Source organism: Peromyscus californicus, unplaced genomic scaffold (assembly GCF_007827085.1).
Source record: "Peromyscus californicus insignis strain IS unplaced genomic scaffold, ASM782708v3 Scaffold_7__1_contigs__length_154581171, whole genome shotgun sequence".
In the NCBI taxonomy this organism is placed as follows: Eukaryota; Metazoa; Chordata; class Mammalia; order Rodentia; family Cricetidae; genus Peromyscus; species Peromyscus californicus.
This window is the reverse complement of record NW_026294595.1, coordinates 141,429,725-141,449,861: the sequence shown is the minus strand read 5'-3', so window position 1 is coordinate 141,449,861 and position 20,137 is coordinate 141,429,725. Positions and strand designations below refer to the sequence as shown.

Sequence of the window (20,137 nt, the reverse complement as noted above, 5' to 3'; positions counted from 1 at the left end):
CCACCTAGCTGCAAAGCCTGTCCTGTTAACTGATACTCATCGCAGCTGTCCGTCAGAGGCCAGACTCTGTCTGCCACCTGCTTTAATTAAGTAAAAGTTTTATCGTGAAATTACCTGCCCTTGGTGTGCTGGCTGCAACGGCAGAGTCGGTGGCTGTGCCCGAGGACTCGGACCTGCCGCAGCGGCAGAGTCGGTGGCTGTGCCCGAGGACTCGGACCTGCCGCAGCGGCAGAGTCGGTGGCTGTGCCCGAGGACTCGGACCTGCCGCAGCGGCAGAGTCGGTGGCTGTGCCCGAGGACTCGGACCTGCCGCAGCGGCAGAGTCGGTGGCTGTGCCCGAGGACTCGGACCTGCCGCAGCGGCAGAGTCGGTGGCTGTGCCCGAGGACTCGGACCTGCCGCAGCGGCAGAGTCGGTGGCTGTGCCCGAGGACTCGGACCTGCCGCAGCGGCAGAGTCGGTGGCTGTGCCCGAGGACTCCGACCTGCTGCAGTGGCAGAGTCGGTGGCTGTGCCCGAGGACTCCGACCTGCAGACTCTGGGTTTCTTTTTTACTTTTCCTTTTTTTGTTCTTTAGAGACAAAGTCTCATGGCGCTGGGGCCGGCCTAGAACTTGCTATGTAGCTGAGGCTAGCCTTGAGCTCTTGACCCGCATATACTCCTCCAGAGTGCTGGGATTACAGGTGTGAGCTTCCAGGCCTGGTACCACATCCCCAGCCTGTGTGAGGGGTTGATAGCCAGGTCCAGCAGGAGGCAGCACTGAGCACCCATGGAGTGGCTGGTGGGACTTCCAAGGGAGAGAGGTGCTGCTGGGTGGCTCTCCGCCGCGCTCTCTGTGGAGTCAGAGATGAGGTGAAGCTGAGCCGCTGTGTGGCAGTGTCTGCCGGCCTGTGTCCTCACCTTCAAGGCCTTTACCTTGCTCTGGCAGGCTGCTGTCTACCATCACAGAGCCCACTTCGGCTGCACTCTGTGACCCACCCTTGGCGGAGGAGACCTCCTCTTCCCCACCGGTCAGTGAGGAGAGTGAAGTGGACAGGGCTGACCATGGAGGCATCAAGAAAGTGTGCTTCAAGGTTTCAGAGGACGAGCAGGAAGACTCGGGCCATGACACCATGAGCTACCGTGACTCCTACAGGTGCGTGTGGCCTGACAGAGGCTGCTGGACGGTTGAGGCTTCTGACTTGTGGGAAAGTCGAGACTGTGACATTTCTCCAGATGCAGGGGGATCAGTCTCTGGGGCTAACAGTATGTGTTTGGTGGGTGGAGGTGCAGGGTCAGGGGGATTTGAGCCTCTCAGAGAACATTCCAGAATGCCTGCTTGGCTCCCTTGCCCTGAGCTGAGGCTTCAGATCCTGACACATAGACACCGTTCATTCTGTGTTACTTCATATGTTCACAAGTATAGGAGAGTGGGGTTCTGTGGCGTCAGGGGCTTCCCTAGATCTGGGAAGACAGACATTTTCTTGTTTTTCTGCCTCGGAGAATGGGAGTGATGTTTCTGCAAATGTCAGATTTATTCTGAAAATACCAGCAGAGTATTAATTAGTGACCATACAACAAACAGAACTTCCTGTGATGTGACAGGTGACCATCATTACAGCAGAGAAGTGGGGGGTCGCCAGTGGGAAATCACATGGTGTCTGACTCTTGGGGTCAGAGTCTGTCTCCGCCTGCAGTGTGTGGGTGGAGTCTGAAGCCGCAGGATTGAGGGGACGCTGTTGCCAGCCCCCTGGTGCCAGTCCCCTTCCTGTGTTCATGAGATCTGCCTGGTCCCCGTGGCCACCTTCCACAGTGTCTCTACGGCAGGATGTCCTGGCTGCTTTGGCATTCTGTTCTTAGAGCGTTGTCTCAGACTCCCCCCACCTCTCGGTTTTCATTCTCACATCTCTGGTTCTGATTTTTCTTTTGTCAAAAAGCTGTTGGAGCAGTGTGGGCAAGGTGGCTTTTTTTAAAAAAATAATTTATCTGTTTTATTTTATATACATTGGTGTTTTGCCTGCAAGTATGTCTGAATCAGATCCCCTGGAAAAGGAGTTATGGACAGCTGTGAGCTGCCATGTGGGTGCTGGGAATTGAACCCGAGTCCTCTGGCAGAGCAGCCAGTGCCCTTAACCACTGAGCCATCTCTCCAGCCCAGCAAGGTGGCTTCTTGCTCCCTTGTCCTGCTGAGTTCTTTTTTTTTTTTTTTATCAAGTGTGGTGTGGGCCGGTGTGTCCAGAGCTCATGAGAGCAGTGAGATGCTCAGAAACCCGGACGACACTAAGACACCTGAGTGAAGACGGTCCCCGCCATCTCTGTTTCTGAGTTGGGGCCCGAATGAGTTTCCCTGCCTCAGCCCTGGGATGCCAGCCAAGCTGGACTGGCCTCATGCTGCCTCTAGCCAGGCATCCATCTGAGGCGAGGAGCTTTGTCTGCACCCCAGTAGGTGGGTTCCAGGGGCTGGCATGAGGGTGACTCAGGGTGTCTCTTGTCCCATTGCAGTGAATGTAACAGTAATCGTGACTCTGTCCTGTCGTACACCAGCGTGAGAAGCAACAGCTCCTACCTGGGCAGTGACGAGATGGGTTCAGGTGAGCAGGCAGTGCCATGGGAGTGTGGCCTTGGATAGGGGACGTGGCTGTGGAGTATGTGATGGAGAGGTTGCTCTGGGCACCCGGGGGCTGTTCTGCTGCATTTTATCATGCTCCTCAGCATCATGGAGTGGGACAAGTTTCTCAGAAACCTGAGGCTCACAGGGGTGAAGTCTCTGTCCCGGGGCTGGCCTGGCCTGGGCTTGTCAGATTCACCTTCGCTGTGGGTCTGTGGCTCTGTGGCTGTGGTAACTCATCAGGAAAATGGTTGAGAGGGCGGGAGGTGGGACAGCCAAGCTGATGGCTGTGACCCTTTCTTTGTACCAGGGGATGAGTTGCCCTGTGATATGCGCATCCCATCTGACAAGCAGGACAAACTTCATGGCTGCCTGGAGCATCTCTTCAACCAGGTAGGACCACTGTCCCACTGTGCCTTGGATCACTGTCGTCACCCTGGGGCGAGGGGGCACGCTGTGGGTGGCAGGCCCCTACTATACTCACGGGAGCTTCTTGTCCCTAGGTGGATTCCATCCATGCTCTGCTCAAGGGCCCTGTGATGAACAGGGCATTTGAAGAGACCAGGCATTTCCCCATGGAGCACAGCTGGCAAGGTGAGGGGACTTCCCAGGATGTGGCCACATGCTGGGCTCTGTCCCTCATCTGTATGATACCTCTGGGAGGGTCTTGGTCCTGTCAGTTCCAGTCTGCAGGCCAGAGCCAGGTCACTCCTGTGTTTGTTCAGACTGAGCCGAGAATTTTTTTTCTTTTTTCCTGGGCCTGTGGGGTGAGGACCGGGGGAACAGCCTAGAGCATGACCTCAGTCCCCATGCTGTCCTCACGTAGCCTTGCTCACAGAATCTGTGCACATCATAGTGTTAATCCCACAGTAAAAAATTACTGATGTAACTTTTTAAAACTAAACTCCCTACTAGAAATTTAGTTTCACAAGTACCATATTAAGCTCCATATAGTTGAAAAACCAATATACCACTAATTAGCGGTAAACCAAAGCCACAAATCTGGTGAAAACAGTACCAAAAATGTCCTCTGCACACGTCCATCCTGATGCCTGCTCAGAGCTTACTTGGGAGGGATTCCCGAGGGAAAGAAGCGCCAAGGGCCTCTTGGCATCAATCTGAGCCCTTCCCCAGAGGATGGGGAGAGGAAGAGAGGAGCGTTCCAGGTCCTCCCACTCACACATTCAAGCCGTGTAGCCACTTCCCTCCCTGCTGTTCACTCTGCATCCATACACCCACCCTCCATCCATCTATCTAACACATCTCCCTACTCACCATCCAACCCCTCCATCCACCCACCATCATCCACCTTCTATCCATCTACTTACCCACACATTCACCCATATCCACCTACTGATCTGCCCGCCATCCATCCATCTCTCCTTCATCATCCACCCTCCATCCACCTGCCTACCCACCACCTGTCTATCTGCCTGTACACATCCATCCACCCATCCATCCATCCATCCACCCACCCTTCCATCCATCCATATATCCATCCATCCACCCATCCATATATCCATTAATTCACCCATCCATCCATCCATCCATCCATATACCAATCCATATACCCATCCATATATCCATCCATCCATCCATCCATCCATCCATCCATACATACATACATACATATATCCGCCCACCCATATATCCATCCATCCACCCATATATCCATCCATCCACCCACCCTTCCATCCATCCATATATCCATCCATCCACCCACCCACCCACCCACCATCATCCACCTTCTATCTTCTTCCTACCCCACATCCAACCTACATCCACTTATGCATCTGCCTGTACACATTCACATACCATCCATCCATACCACTCTCCATCCATCTACCTACCACATATCTACCTGTCCATCTACCTATACAAATTCACGTCATCCATCCATCCATCTACCTACCCACACGACCACCCACATCCACTTATCCATTTAACTGTACACATTCACCTACTAACCATCCATCCATCCATCCGTTCATACATCTGCCCACCCACTCGTCTACCTTTCATCCATCTATACATATTCACCTACCCTCTGTCCATCCATTTCTCCATCATCGTCCACCCTCCATCCATGCATTTGTATACACCCTTCGCCCACCTACCTATATCCTCCTGCCTACTCATTCTCTACCACCCACATCCACCTGTCCATCTGCAATCCATCCATCCATCTACCCACATTCAGCATCTACCCATTCTCCACCCACCTATCCACCTGTCCATTCCTTTGACTAGGCAGCAGTAACTGATTCCAGCTTATTTCAGCCTGCTCTGGACACTGTGACTCTGAGAGGAGTCAGTGCTTTCCTTACCTCTGGGGTTACCTGCTGTGTATGGGAGACCAGACTCAGATAGGCAGCCACCCTAGAGAATGGGGAACCTTAGACTGCCCCTCCTGTGTCTCAGGAGCATTTCCCTAGTGATGGGCCTCTGAAGTCAGAGGTGGCAAGGAAGGGACAGCCGCAGGTGTCTCAGAAACCTGAATAGGCTGAGCGCCTGCCTGACCTTTGACTGGTCCTACTCAGGGCAGATTCAAGGTCCAGTGGCTTCACAGCCTGCCTGCCTGACCTTAGATAATTCTCATCTTTCCTGCTCCATGCCTGGGCTGCTGCTTCTGTGTAGGGAAAGGCTACTTGGTTACCACGCATCTGCCAGCTCGGTTGTGGCTGCGAGGAGGTAATACCTGAAAAGCCTGTAGCTACAGCTTCCAGTTCTAGGAGAACCAGCTGTGATCGATTTGTAATGTCTGTACTGGGTTGGTTGTAGCTGTGGGGGGACTAGAAAGAGGGAGTGCTGAGACCGATTAACAGTGTCTGTCGCAGATGCAGTTTGTGATGCTTACTGTAATTTTGCCCTCCACAGCCAGCTAAGACCATGAGTCCTGTCGGTTTCCTTGATCTATGGTAGTGAGTTTTGTAATCTGGTGATGGGACACAGGCCTTTGTCCCACCATTCTTCAGAGCTGCCTCCATCCCTCACCTGACCTCACACCTTCATGTCACTTTGTTGTCCCAGAGTTCAAGCAAAAAGAAGAGTGCACGGTCCGTGGGCGGAACTTGATCCAGATCAGCATCCAGGAGGACCCTTGGAACCTGCCCAGCTCCATCAAGACCCTGGTGGACAACATCCAGCGATATGTGGAAGGTCAGGGGTGGGGAGGATGTCACACATGTTGGTGGCCTTTGATTCTGATGGAGACTGTGTTGTTGTCTGGAAATGGGCCTATCCATGTGGCCCTGTCTCCATGTCTAGAGAGGGACAGAGCAGCAGAGCCATTTCTAGTGAATGTCCTGTCTGTGGCTGGAGGAGCCCTGGGAATGGGGCCACGCATGCTGAGGCTTCTTGCAGTCAGGGGCTGGCCTGGGGGACTCATTCCTTCTCAGCTTCCAAAGTTGGATTCCATCTGGGTCCTTATTTGTCATCGAGGCCACAGACTAGAGCTCCCTGGTCTGAGTTGTCAGTGGTACAGGAAAATGCCATTTCCTGACACCTTCGCAGCCAGCTGCTCTGTGGCCACACTGGAGTGAGGACATTAGGTACTTATACTCATGTCTACCCCACATATCTCAGTTTGAGATATCTCTTTTTGAGCCTTTGGGCACCTGAGTCAGGGACTCCCAGGCTAGAAGGACCAAGGTCGGGGCAACTGGAACAGGACAAAGGAACCGCAAAGGCATGGCTGTCTCAAGCCAAGCCATTCTGATTTCTAAACAGAAGTATGAGTCTGGGGTCTGCCTACTAGCAAGGAATCCTTTCTTAGCCATTTGGCTGTGCGACCTCTGCGCCTTCCTTGACTTCTCTGGGCCTTCATTTTCCTTAGTGAATGCTGCAGGCTTACGACACTCCCTCTGTCACGTGATGCTGTGAGGACAAATGAGTCAGTTACATCAGTCAGGTACCTGGGACACCACCTGACACAGCCATGTCCTCACTGAGTGGCTTATTCCTGCTCATGCTGTCCCCACACCTTGCCAGAGCACATCCCCTGCATCTCACTAGGGAAGAGTATCTCAGTAGCTAGGTCTAGAGGCCATTCAGATTTTCTTGGAGGATTTTTGGACCCGAGAGAATCTGAAGGATAGTGGCCACATGCTTGACACCTCTCAGGCAGAAGTGAGCCTTCTCCATGCAGGGCAGGGCTGCACCTGGATGCATGCACAAGTGCATGCAGCTGTGCACTTGGCTGTCTACCCGTGAGACCACGTGTGTGCCTGTGCCTCTGCAACATGTGGACACATTGGAGGGCAGGATCTCTGACTCAAGAGACAACACTGTTGGCTTTACCTCTGTGATGAGGATACAGGGACAGATAAGGCCTGCAGTAGGGGCTCCATCTCTGATGTCCAGGGGCTCTGGAACTTACCCAGCATGCATCATTACTCCCGAGCACAGCTCAAGCACCACGGCATCTGTGAGGGGCCAGAGCCCCTGTACTGCGGTCATTGACCCACCACCGCCTCTGCTGTCCCTGCTCAGCCTCCTCCTCTCTCCTTCCTCCTTCCAGATGGAAAGAACCAGCTGCTCCTGGCTCTGCTGAAGTGCACGGGTAAGAAGGGGCTCTGACGGGGCCCCTGGGAGTCGCCGTGGGGGCCACAGGCTAGGAACTGTCCCTCTGCTGGCCAACAGTGTCTCACTGGAGCCCCTCAGCACCTGCACTGGGAGGCAGCCTTTGCTCCCAGCCTCACCAAGAACTACTTGAACCTCACCCCTTCCTCTGGGACCAGGCAGGAGACTAGTCTCAGGTCCTGGGAGCAGGAGCCCTGTTCAGTGCTCCATACTAGGAGCAGTGCTCCATACTAGGCCTGATGGATGTTGACAGGGATACTGGGCAAAGACAGAGGGTGAGAAAGGAAGGCCCTTAGTCAGTAGAGCCTAGCCCTGGAAGAGTGGAGGATGGGGCACGAGCGTGTGTGTATGTGTGTGTGTGTGTGTGTGCGTGCGCACGCGCGCGCGTGTGTGTGTGTGTGTGTGTGTGTGTGTGTGTGTGTGTGTGTGTGTGTGTGTGTGTCCATGTCCCATATATGCCTTTTCTCACCCAAGTGACCAAGTGCTTGGTATTGCCCAGGATCTCCATCCATCTGTCATGCCAGTTGAGGGCAGGGCCTGGGAGGTGAGGCACGGGGAGAGCATTCGTAGGGCTGGTCTTGAATGTGCAGCTTAGCACTGCTAGTGTTCGTGTGGCCGAGGCTGAGAGGGCCTGTGGCCTGTGGAAGGACAGATGGGGCAGGGTTTGGACACAGCCTTGGGAAGGACCACATGTTTGTTTCTTCAGGGAGCAGATAATTGGGCAATGGGATAGTGAGATTCGGAGTCAGTCTGTCTGCTTTTGAAGAATTTATTTTTGGGAAACTGGCTTTTGGTGTCTGAATTGTGCATTCAAAATTCTCCACGGGCCGCTTGTGGGTGTGGCAGGTCCTGAGTGTCGGGGTTGAGGTTGGAGGTGCTGCCGGCACAGGACCGTTCACCCAGAGGCTCCTGCGTCTCCCGCAGACACAGAGCTGCAGCTGCGCCGGGATGCTGTCTTCTGCCAGGCTCTGGTGGCCGCTGTGTGCACCTTCTCGGAGCAGCTCCTGGCCGCCCTCGACTACCGATACAACAACAACGGCGAGTATGAGGAGAGCAGCCGGGACGCCAGCCGCAAGTGGCTGGAGCAGGTGGCGGCCACCGGAGTCCTGCTGCACTGGCAGTCTCTGCTGGCACCAGCCACCGTGGTAAGTGGCCGGAGTGCGTGGCAGGCAGCATGGGAGGTACACTATTGCGGGCGCTCTCAGCTCCTGTTTATCCAGGGGCTCTTGTGGTAGTGGTTTGCTGAGCATTTACTGTTGGAGTTGGGAGTTTGTGGATGAGCAATAGTCCCCGTGCTCTGTGGCAGTGGTTCTCAACCTGTGGGCCGCGACCCCCAACACACTTCTGTCTCCAAAAATATTTACATTACGATTCGTAACAGTAGCAAAATTACAGTTATGAAGTAGCCGTGAAAATAATTTTATGATTCGGGGGTCATCACCACACGAAGAACTGCATTTGGAAGGGTGAGAACCACTGCTCTGTGGTGTCCTGAGGAAGGGAGGCAGACAGACAAGAAAAAGAAATGGCACAAACCTATGGCTCTGAGCCACAAGCAGGCCTTGTGACAGCTGAGGAGTCCAGAGGGGGGATATTACCTGCGTCTAGTACAGGTGTAGTGGGCAGAGGTGCTGGTTAGCACCCCACAGCAGCTTCAGTACAAGTGGCCCCAGAGACTGCCACAGGTGGCCATGGGCAGTGCAGCCTCGGATCGCCCCCTGCTGGCCACTGATGAGCACTGCCTCTGGTCTCCAGATCTGCCCAGAATGCGCCCCTGACCCTCACCCCATACCAGCCCTCACTAAACTCCTCTCAGGATGGAACAGGAGGCCCAGCTCATTCGATGATGTCACCAGCACTGAGCTCACTTCCTAGCAGTAGACTGAGAGGAGGGGGGAAGACATCAAGCAGGGAGGGAACTCGGAAAAGCCAGAAGGCCTTGGGAGTTTCCCTGGAGGGAATGGTCAAAGCCAGACTTTCTGGGGAGGCAGCTTTTGAGCTGTGGCCTCTGCCAGCCAGAATGATGGTCTGAGGAAGAACACTCGGAAGGAACAGCATGTACAAAGGCCCTGAGCAGGGGCCTGTGTGGCCAGAGGGAGCAGGCAGGGGCTGGGAAGCAAGGCTGGTTGGGTGGTCTGCAGGTAAAGGCGTCTCAGAAGCTGCAGGGCAGGCACTTAGGTAGCCTGGGCTAAGTTCTCAAAGGAAGCGCGTGACTGTGGGGGTGGGGGAGGGAGCTAGATGGAGAAGGAATCCTTCTGGTGTGGCCTGCTGAGAAGTGACCGGAAGAGGGTGTTGTCTGGGAGGCTGGAGGGAGACAGACTGTGGCCTGGTGGCTGGCCTGTCAGACCTGGTCATGCTGTGGGTGGAGTTAGGGGACCAGGATACGGAAAACCTTGAGGAAGGTGGACCGAGCAGGTCTGGGAGGTCAAGAAAGGAAGTGCAGATGTTCATGGAGTTAGCTGGGTTTCAGATGGTGCTTGGTGTGGCTTTACTGGGGCCACACAGCGAATCAGAGCAGAGATGAGTTCTGACCCAGATGGGGCACAAGACAGGCGGTGGGATGGATGCCACATGATGTCGCATGCAGAGTCACACTCAGGACATCCACAGCCCAGCTAGCCTCATAGGTGAGAAGCATGGCATCTCCATGGAGGTCCAGGACAGCGTGGCATCTGAGTCCTCACCATATCCTCTCCCTGCAGAAGGAGGAACGGACCATGCTGGAGGACATCTGGGTGACTCTGTCAGAGCTGGACAATGTCACCTTCTCCTTTAAGCAGCTGGATGAGACGTCTGTGGCCAGTGAGTGAGCCCTCCCTTCCTGCCCTGCGAATCAGGCTGCTCAGAGCTGCCCTGGCTCTCCCCTGCTGCCGGGCCAGCAGCTCAAGTTGACCAGTTTCCAGTGCTTCAAACCTCACGTGCATCTCAGAGTCAGCCTTTGGGGAGCACGTGGAAAAGGAGGGGTGTATTAGTTGCTTCTCTTGTTGCTACAACAAAATACCTTGGGAAGTCTTTAGTTGACTTGGAGGCTGGTCTCAGGGAGAAGTGGTGATTGATTAGTGATGCCTGCATAGAATAGGTACAGGCTCTGCGTCACATTTCGTCAGCCATATCTTCCTTATGGCTGCTGATAAGCTACAGGACCCATTTTTGAACAGCTTTTGCCAGGTAGAGGAGCTCTGAGCTGCCAGGCAAGGGAGTCACAGGACAGGGTTGGGGAGGCTCAAGACACTGCAGACAGCTCTCCCCAGGGACAGAGTCAGTGTCAGGGCCAAGAGGAAATCAGTGGGGAACCAGGGACTATGGAAACAGGTGAAGGGGGTGGCCATCACAGGCTGGTCTGGAGGCCATGTGGGGCTGTTCAAAGCTAAGCATGGTGGGGGAGATTGAGGCTGCCTCTCTGGGATGTTGGGCTAAGGAGGCCTCAGATGTCATTCTGTGGAAACATAGAAGTCCCAACATGCCACCCTGAGGCTGGGAAGACAGGAGGGTCTAAGGCTACCCCTATGAGTCAAGAGCGCTGGAGGTATAAGGTTAGCCCTCTCGAGTGCCACTCTGGCGCCTGAGGAAGGAGGTCTATGCTGCTCTGGTGCGGCTCTGCCCAGGCTCCCCTCTGGCCTCTAGTGAGCCAGCCTGCTTTGCCCCACCCTCCACAGACACCAACGTCTTCTATCACATCGAGGGCAGCAGGCAGGCGCTGAAGGTAGTCTTCTACCTCGATGGCTTCCACTTCTCCAGGCTGCCCTCTCGCTTGGAGGGCGGGGCTAGCCTCAGGCTGCACACTGTGCTCTTCACAAAAGGTGAGCAGCCAGGCTGGGGGACCTGGTGAGGGAGGCAGTCAAGGCCACTGAGCACCCTAGGGCCCAGCACCCACCCTCCCTTGCCTTCCCTTATAGCTCTGGAGAATGTGGAAGGGCCGCCGCCCCCCGGCAGTCAAGCTGCAGAAGAGCTGCAGCAGGAGATCAACGCGCAGTCCCTGGAGAAGGTGCAGCAGTACTACAGAAAGCTCAGGTAGCTGCTGTAGGCCGGCAGGGGAGGGGGTGTTGGGGGGGCGGGAGTCCGCACAATGAGGACACATCCTGCAAAGCCATGGGCAAGGCCAACCCCCTCTGGTACAACTGCACAGAGGCCGCTGCTAACCCATTGTACAACTGCGTATGCTGAGGCCCATGTATCCTGCCCCAGGTCACACCGCCAGATGAGCCTAGTCTCTGGCTATTCCTCCCTGTGCAGGAAGGGTTGCTAATGGGATCCTTGGGCTCCTAGCACTGGGTCCTACTCTGAGTAAAACTTCCAGAGAGAAGTAGAGAGGGCAGGAGACAAAACTTTTTGTCCAGGAAAGCAGCTAAGATCTGACTCCAGCCACCTACAGCCACTCCCACAACTCCACTCCAACATACCCACAATCTCACCTTCACCAGACCCCGTACCAGACGCCCAACCATGGCCCTTCTTGAGTTCTGTCTCATAGCCCTCTCTGCAATATCAAGAGGCAGGAAATGGGGGACCTGGGTTTCCCTGGAGGGGACACTCTCTCCCCAGGTCCCCTATGACCATTTGCAAATTGGAAAATGAAGCTTCTGTGCATTCACTAGGCAATAAGACCCAGGCACAATTTATACCTTAATTGTTGCTGCCATCTGTCTGTCCTATGTCTGTCTGATTAGCCATCCTTTGCTCAGAGTGTTCATGGAGACTTTCTGTGGGCCCTGCACTGCTCTGGCACTCAGAAATCGATCCAGTTCTTTGTGAACATGTGTTCTGTCAAGGCTGGGCTGCCAAATCCAGCCCATCCCTTGTGTATAAATAAAGTTTTATTCACACACAGCCAAGACAGTTTCTTCCTAAATCCTTTGTGGCTTTTTTGCTGTGTGTGGCAGATGACAAGGACTCTGGTTAAAAGGGCTAGTGCTTTCTGGTTGGCCCATCTAGAAGGATTTGGAGGGAGAGAAAAAACACAAGCTTGTAAACCCAGAGCAGTTTTGTGCCAATTGAAGATGTCCAGAAAGGGGAAAGCAGGGATGGGGGTGGGGATGTTGTCCAAGGCAGTCAGGCAGAGGTGGCCTTGAAGCCAGAGACCCTTTCTTGCTTCCAGCTGGAGGTGACAGTTGGTACATACAGCCCGCAGTCACTCGGTGACTTCCTTCTGAGAGTCCAGGGAGGGCGCAGGGCTGTAGCCATAGGGCTGGGGCCCCGGGCTGGGGCATGGCCAGAGTGTGCGCGTGCGCCCACATCCTTTGCCCTGTCTGTTTCCTTCAGGGCATTCTACCTGGAACGGTCCAACCTCCCCACAGATGCCGGCACCACAGCTGTGAAGATCGACCAGGTGTGCTGCTGTTCCTAGAAGCTTGGGCAGGGTGCGGACACTTGGGGCAGGGTCTCTCCAGGCTGAGTCAGCCCTGAACGGAATCAGACTCAGAAGCCCCCCCGCCCCCCCAAACCTCACAGCACCTGCCAACTTGCCTCCATTGCCCAGGACAGAGGTTCTCAACCTGTGGGTCACAACCCCTTTGGGGGTCTAATGATCCTTTCACAGGGGTTACCTAAAGACCTAAAGATATTTACATTCTGATTCATAACAGTAGCAAAATTACAGTTATGAAATAGCAATGAAAATAATTTTATGGTTGGGGTCAGCACAACATGAAGAACTGTATTAAAGGGTCGCTGCAGCGTTAGGAAGGTTGGGAACCCCTGTCCTAGGACTTCCTTGGGTGACATGCTCTTGCTGGCCTCTTGCTTGGGGCCTCTCTTGTGAGCCCTTTGTCATAGTTCTTGAGCTGAGACCCCTAAGGATCAGCGTGTTGACTGTCAGGCCAATGTGAATTTACACAGTATTCCTTTTGCTTCAGGTTGTTGCCAGGCATTTAGAAATCAAAAATTCTCCATTAAAAGGGGAGGCTTTGTCGCTTCTTGGCCTTTTGGGGAAGAGCGAGTGTCATGTCTGTTCTTCAGTTTAGCACCTTGTCGGTCCTCCGTCTAAGGACAACAATAAATAAATAATAAAATAGAGGCTTCTGTACAGAGAAGCCAGTAGAGAACTGGAATGGTCCGAGATCTAGCCGAGGGTCAGTTCCATTGCATCATGGTAGGCCTGAGTGGTTTCTGCCTCTCACCCACAATGCATCTATCTCTCTGGCCTGGTTCCCCAGGCCCAGGCAGGCCATGAACTTGGAAGAGATTGTGAGGAACTGGTCTTGGGGCTCAAGCTGTGAGCTCTGAGGAGTGTGGGGATTTTGTAGTCTGTTGGCTCCAGACCAGAGCATCCTAATGCACATGGTTGAGGAAGGCTGGGCATAAGGAAAGGCTTGTCCTCTGGAGAGGCCACTTGAGCTAGTTGTGACAGGTTTAGGGAGCATAAAAGAGGTTCCCCACTTAGGCTTAGGTGGGGCTGCACTTGGCAGGGGAAGAGCCATCTTGGAAAGTCGGAATTGAAACAGTAAACGCTAAACATCAACTTAAGGGCAGTGGGAGCTACAGATGGTTCTTGAGCTCCAAAAGCAACATGGGGGAGACAGCTGTGTAACAGCTGGATTACAAGGATGACAGGGAAGGCCAGTGAAAGTCTTGGGGCTGCAGACTTCCTGGACACCGGTGACATCTCTTGCAGCTGATACGTCCCATCAATGCCCTGGATGAACTCTATCGTCTCATGAAGTCCTTCGTGCACCCCAAAGCTGGAACTGCTGGGAGCCTAGGTGCCGGTCTCATCCCCATCTCCTCGGAGCTCTGCTACCGCCTGGGGGCGTGCCAAATCACCGTGTGTGGCACCGGCATGCAGCGGTGAGCCTGAGCCAAGGCCAGATGGGACATAGGGGGGCTGGGTAGGCTCTGGGTATTTGGGGGCTCACACACAGAGGTGGGAGGGCTGGGTTCAAATCTGGGTGCTTCAGTGTCCGTATTCTGGGCCTCGGCTTACCTGTTGGTGAAATGTAGTAGCTGAGGTCAGTGAGCCTGGGAGGGTTGTGCACTGTTCTGATTCTAGCCCACTCAGAAGGGAGATGCTCACCATGAGTGTGTCGTCTTGCCATTGTCAGGGGAACTGCTGGCTCCTTGTAACTATGAAGCCAGTGTGAAGCTATCCAAGAATTCTCAACTGGTGTGATTTTGCTCTTCTGGGGACACCAGCAATGTCTGGAGACATTTGTGGTCCTTTTGACTGTGGGGAGAAATGGAGGGGGGGAATAAACAGCAGGTGGAGGCCAGAGAAACTGCTGGGTGTCTTCCAGTGCAGGGGATGGCACACTGTCTCAGGGGAAGCCTGATGTGTTAGAATTAGGGAAACCGAGGTACAGGGCACAGGGAGACTGGATAGAGGAGTAGATTGAAAATCCAAAAGGTCTCAGGAGCAGACATAAGGCACACACCTCCATCTCCTCTCTGACCCCCTAAGAGAGCCTCTAAGGGCCATCCCTCAGTCAAGTGTTCATAGCAGCCTCTACCTGGGGCTCTTGTAGAAAGCTCCAGGAAGCCCCTGGTTTGTGGTACTGCCTTAGGGGGTGTGTTAGCATGCACTGAGGGGATGAGAGGTGATGGCTACCAGGGGGACTGAATGGGAGGATCCAGGAACCTCCCTGAGAGGCATTGTGCACTAGGGGATATAGTGGGAGGAAGGGACGCAGTGGTGGGCTGGAAGTGGTGGACAGGAAGTGGCGGACAGGAAGTAGTGGACAGGAAGTGGTCATTATCTTCCCTCTTCCTTCACCCACTGCAGGAGCACCCTGAGTGTGTCCCTGGAACAGGCAGCCATCCTGGCGCGGAGTCACGGGCTGCTGCCCAAGTGTGTCATGCAGGCCACAGACATCATGCGCAAGCAGGTAAGGCCGCCCCCAGTGGGCACTGTGGCCAAGGATCCTGAGCTCAGCCCTGTGGCATATGGTTCATCTTGGGACTGGTCCTCTTCAGCCCCCAGATACCTTGCTCAGTCTCAGCTGTTCACATTTATTACCCCACCCCCCAAGGTCCCTGCTTCCCCCTGTGCCCTGAGCTCCACAGGGCCCAGGCCTTACAGCAGTTTTCCTTCTAGGGTCCCCGAGTGGAGATTTTGGCCAAAAACCTTCGAATCAAGGACCCAATGCCTCAAGGTGCACCACGGTGAGTGGCCACCCACCCTCTCCAGCTCCCATCCTCTTCCCAGGAAGGCCAAGGCCTGCTTGGCATAAGGCTCCAGGTCTCACCCCAGACAGAGCCCCACTGTTCCATTGGGCCGCTTCTCACTGTGGTAACTCGGAAGGCCACAACCATGGCCTAACCTGCTACCCAGCCTCTGAGCAACTGCTGGCCTCCCTCCCCCACCCCTCATGGTGACTCTGCCGCTCCTGTGGCCACAGACTACCGTCATCTTCAGCAGCCAGCTCCTGCGGCCCCCCAGGGGTTGTGGCTCTTTGGTCCCTGCCAGCTCTGCTACCAGTGGCTGCCCAGGAGTTCTGAATATCTCCTTGTTTTGAAATAGTGGCTCAGGCTGTGTCTCTTAGTGAGAGTGCCCCACAGAACCCCAGTGTGTCTCTCATCAGGGTCTTGGTGTACTGTTGTCTCCCCTGAGGCCCATTCATGTCCTCGCCTGCCATGGTTTCTTGCTCCCAGCTCATCTTCATGCTTTTATGGCACCTGGCCTGTTCAGGAACGGTGCCGCCCACCCTCTTGTGAATCTGATCCCCGTCAGCAGGCAAGCACACAGAGGCCCAGAGATGTTCAGTATTTTGCTGGGGGCCACACAGCAAGAGCTGGAATGCTGACCCCAGACAACGTAGGCCTAGACATTTAACTCTTCACCACTGTGTCATTGTCCAAGTCACCACAGTGACCACCTCTCTGGCCTCCCTGCCCCTGTAATCATCCCTGTCCACGGCTGCCTCTCCTTGAAGCCCAGCACACCTTCACTGAAGGCATACCTCAGTGTTCCTCTTCTGCAACCCTTCCAAAACCAAGGAGCCATCACGGCTACAAGCAGACAGGCCCCAAACCTGTGAGATGGGAGAAACTTGGAGCTATCGTCCCGTGTCTGTACCCTATAAGCATCCGAGTACATTTTGGAACACCTCGCCTGCCTCTAGAATAGTTCTCAACCTTTCTAAAGTTGCAGTAACATACTTCATGCTGTGCTGACCCCAACCATAAAATTATCTTCATTGCTACTTCATAACTGTAATTTTGTTACTGTTCTGAATCGCAATGTAAATCACTGCTCTAGAGGGACAGTATCTGTCTTTGAGAAGGGGACATGGTGACAAGGGCAGCTTCAGTACTTATCTTTCACTCTCTGTATTTTTCTGGGTGTGAATTACTTGTCCCAATAGATAAAGGGTAAGTAGCCACATGTGGCGGCCACTCGGCCCTTCCTCATGCTCTCTGCCTCCACCTGCCAGCCTCTACCGCCTCTGCCAGCCTCCAGTGGATGGAGACCTCTGAATACCAACATCCCCCCTGCTCGGCCACTGCCTCTGCAGCTGCGATGTGAGAGGACACGGAGGGGCCACAGGTGACCCGAGGCTTCTGCCACAGCTGTGTCGAGACCAGCTGACCCTGCTGTCACCGTCCAGGACAAGCCTCTGTGCACATACCCTCCCCAGACTGGCTGATCACCCCTGAGCTGGCAGGCTCTCCATACTTCTGCCTAAAGCCTGAGGGCTGCTAGGGCCCCCAGAGCTCATGAATGTAGCTGGGGCCTGGACGCTTACACTCACCCAAGTCCCCTACATAGGGAAAGGTCACAGGGTCCGGTAGCTGGAGGCTTGCAGACCCAGCTCCTCAGATGGCAAAGCTGCACTTTGAACCTGGGGCTCCTCCCAGGTCCACATTCCTGGAGACGGTGCCTGTTTCCTGTCCTGGCTGAAGCTTCTGGACATGCCCCCTACCCCTTACTAACCGGCTCAGCAGACTTGGGACAGCCTAGCCTCTGCCAGGAGAGGACACTGGGCTGAGCAGCCATCACCTCGTGGACACTTGAGAGCCTTGCTGGCTTCCAACATGACCCACCACCATCGGAATTTGAGCTGCCAGCTCTGGGCACCAGATTGGCTCTGATGTTAATTTATATGGCGCAACAACTCTGTGGTTTATATTTTGTGTTTTTTTTCTTATCGTTATTGTTAGTGTTGTCAAGAGTTTCTCCTTCCCCTAAGTTTTATGATTATGTCTTTGACACTTTAAATTTCAGAAAAAAGTATATTACCTAATGGGACCAATGTAAAGTAGTATCAGCAACTTTATTCAGTTCTACTAAAAAAAAAAAACAAAAACAAAAGAAACTAAATTATTGAAAAAGTTTTAAGACGTTGTTATTTCCATTTTAAAATCTTAAAGTCATGAGATATGGCTCACAGGGTCTGCTGCCTCCTCCCCCCGCCTCAGCACCCCAGCATCTGGCCCGTGTTGGGCTTCGTAGTTGGATGACTGGAGCAGGGTTGGAGAGGTGGCCAGACCGAGCGCTGAGTAGGGCTGGGCTGTGTCGTCATTTTCACCTCAGAGCAGGGGCATTTGGGACTTCCTGGAGAACCAGAGTTAGGGACCTGATGTCTACCTTCTGGAGAGGGGGCTGCACATAGGGACCCCTCGGCTGTTTGCTCCCCAACTTCTGGACATCTAGAGAGAAACGCTAGCATGAAGGAAGGAGAGGATCCTGTCACCTCTGGCTGTAAGGCTGGGTTGGGGAGTATGGTCTCCTCGGTCCCCAGGAGCTACCTTTCTCTTGCTACAGAGTCAGCTTTGTTGATGCGTTTCGTTTGTCCAGAGAATCGAGGCCCCATGTTAACCCTGCTGAGGGGGATGAGAAAGGGCCCCGAGGGCCAGAGCATCATGCCTGGCTTATTTTAAATGTACAGATTCTTTTCGTTAAATTCATGATAGATTTTTTTATTATTATTAAAAGTCAATATATAATACAAATAAGGTGTGGTCTGCTTATTTGGTGGTGAGTGGCGTGGGATGGATTCTAGCTCAGACAACTAACCCAAGACAATTGGATATTGGAGGTCAGCAGCCTTGAGCCAACAACGCGAACCACTGTGCGTCACTTCCCTCCTAAGGAATGAAGGCAGCTGCTGTGCAACAAACAGCAGGTTTTATATTGCGTCCCAACCTTCCTTTGGGTTCTGAGCTCTTGAATTCATTGTTGACAGTAAAGAAATGTAATTGGTATTTTTCTAGATGTTTCCTTCCCTGTCCTGGGTGTTTTCCGTGGGTCAGAGCAAGTCCACAGAGTATCAACAAACTTTTTGTCTGTCCCAGTGTCTGAGACATTGGATCTGAGCAAAAGTGGAGGTTAAGGTCCTCACTTATGGCCTGGAGCGACGGCTTAGTGTAGATAGAAGTTCCTGTATCCTACCCGGCCCCATGGTCCCACAGCCGCTTATAAAATAATCACTCAGAGGCCTAATATTAATTGTAAAGTATATGGCCTATGGGTCAGGCTTCTTGCTATCTAGCTCTTATAACTTAACCCATTTCTATTCATCTATATGTTGCCATGTGGCTGTGGCGTTACTGGTCTGCTGGCATCTTGTTGCTCCTTCGGCGGCAGCTGGCGTCTCCCCACACTCTCCTTTCTCCTTTCATTGTCTCTCTTGGATTCTCCCGCCTGGCTCCATCCCGCCCTGCCATAGGCCAATGCAACTTTATTTATTATCCAGTGGGAGCAACACATATTCACAGCATACAGAAAGACATCCCACAGCACTTTCCCTTTTCTTTCTAATCAAAAAGGAGGGTTTTAACTTTAACATAGTAAAATTACATATAATAGAACAGTTACTAAGCAAGAATTACAGTTATAATATCTAGTCTATTTGTATTTGGCAAGTTTAAAGAAAATATTCTATCATCCTATATTTGTGAGTCTAAGGTTTCGTGTCTAATTTATCTTTTATAAAATTATAACTATCTAGTCTTCAACTACATCAAAGACCCCAGAAGGATATAATGCTTAGCAATATGAGCACTGACTGCTCTCCCAGAGCACCCATGTGACAGCTTACAACCATCTGTAACTCCAGTTCTAGGGGATCTGACACCGTCTTTTGGCCTCTGTGGACACCAGGCACACATGTGGTACACAGATGTACATTGCAGGCAAGACACTCATACAAATAAATCTTTAAAAAAAAATTGCAGTGAGGCAGTTGGAATCCACGCTGGCCACAAACATGCCAATCACAGCAGAGTCCACATAAGCCAACCAGAACATCCCTGCTGCAGACAGGCCTGGGCCTAGGTGGGTCCCACACTGTTGGTGGGTATTTCATCTGCTTAGGCTGAGGGGGGTCTTATGAGTTACCAGGATTTGTAGGCCCAGCCAAGCCAGTCGCTCCTTGGACTGAAGTTGACCTGCAGGCCTTGGCCAGCCCTGAATGCCCCCTCCTCCCCTCCCCTTCCTCTGTTTTTCCTTCCTTCCTCCTCTTCTCTACCCCGATTTCTTCTCTCACTTCCCACACATTGGAAACAGTGTTTCCCCCGTCCATTTCTCATTGAAGAGCCCCCCCCCACCCCCGTAGTCTGCACCTGTCCCTGGTCTACTCGGAAGGCCACTGGGTCCTGCTGAGAGGTGACCTTGTTTCTCAGGTCCAGTTTCAAATGGCCCCATAGTGTTTAACTCTCTAGGGGCTTCTGCAGGGGTTTCAGGCCATGCGATAGCATCTTCTGGATCACTTGAAGCCGGACTGTCCTGGATTTCAGGACAGTCAGTTGTCACTTGTGTGCAGTTGGAGTTGCCAGGGAGTCTGAGGTGTACACAGGAATCCGGCCCCGGGATCTGCAGACAGAAGGTCCCCAGAAGTGAGACAGGGAGACCAGAGGCAGAGTGTCTGTGACTTTGAGCCAGTCACATCCATTCCTGTATCTGATGGGAAGAGCTGGGATCGTAGATCGCACGCCTGACGTGCCTGGGTGCAGCTGCCCGCGTTTCTGTCTGGTGGGGCTGTCAGCAGGCTGGCAGGGCCTGTCTTAGGACCTTAGAGGTCAACACTCTTGCCCGTCCCCC

General features: G+C 53.5%; 1 protein-coding gene across 1 annotated transcript in view; it reads left to right on the top strand.

The window, feature by feature from the left end:
* The window catches only part of Prex1 (phosphatidylinositol-3,4,5-trisphosphate dependent Rac exchange factor 1), a 155,481-nt gene extending 137,430 nt beyond the window's left edge, over positions 1–18,051 (top strand). The window contains exons 26-40 of the mRNA XM_052726692.1: positions 925–1,131; positions 2,478–2,566; positions 2,894–2,976; positions 3,087–3,177; positions 5,614–5,742; positions 7,103–7,144; positions 8,089–8,309; positions 9,867–9,966; positions 10,821–10,964; positions 11,061–11,175; positions 12,424–12,490; positions 13,775–13,947; positions 14,879–14,981; positions 15,191–15,258; positions 16,530–18,051. Of these exons, the coding sequence (XP_052582652.1) occupies positions 925–1,131; positions 2,478–2,566; positions 2,894–2,976; positions 3,087–3,177; positions 5,614–5,742; positions 7,103–7,144; positions 8,089–8,309; positions 9,867–9,966; positions 10,821–10,964; positions 11,061–11,175; positions 12,424–12,490; positions 13,775–13,947; positions 14,879–14,981; positions 15,191–15,258; positions 16,530–16,572 (1,675 nt within the window). The 3' untranslated portion in view covers positions 16,573–18,051. The remainder of the gene's footprint in view (positions 1–924; positions 1,132–2,477; positions 2,567–2,893; positions 2,977–3,086; positions 3,178–5,613; positions 5,743–7,102; positions 7,145–8,088; positions 8,310–9,866; positions 9,967–10,820; positions 10,965–11,060; positions 11,176–12,423; positions 12,491–13,774; positions 13,948–14,878; positions 14,982–15,190; positions 15,259–16,529) is intronic.
* Positions 18,052–20,137: the final 2,086 nt, after the last annotated feature.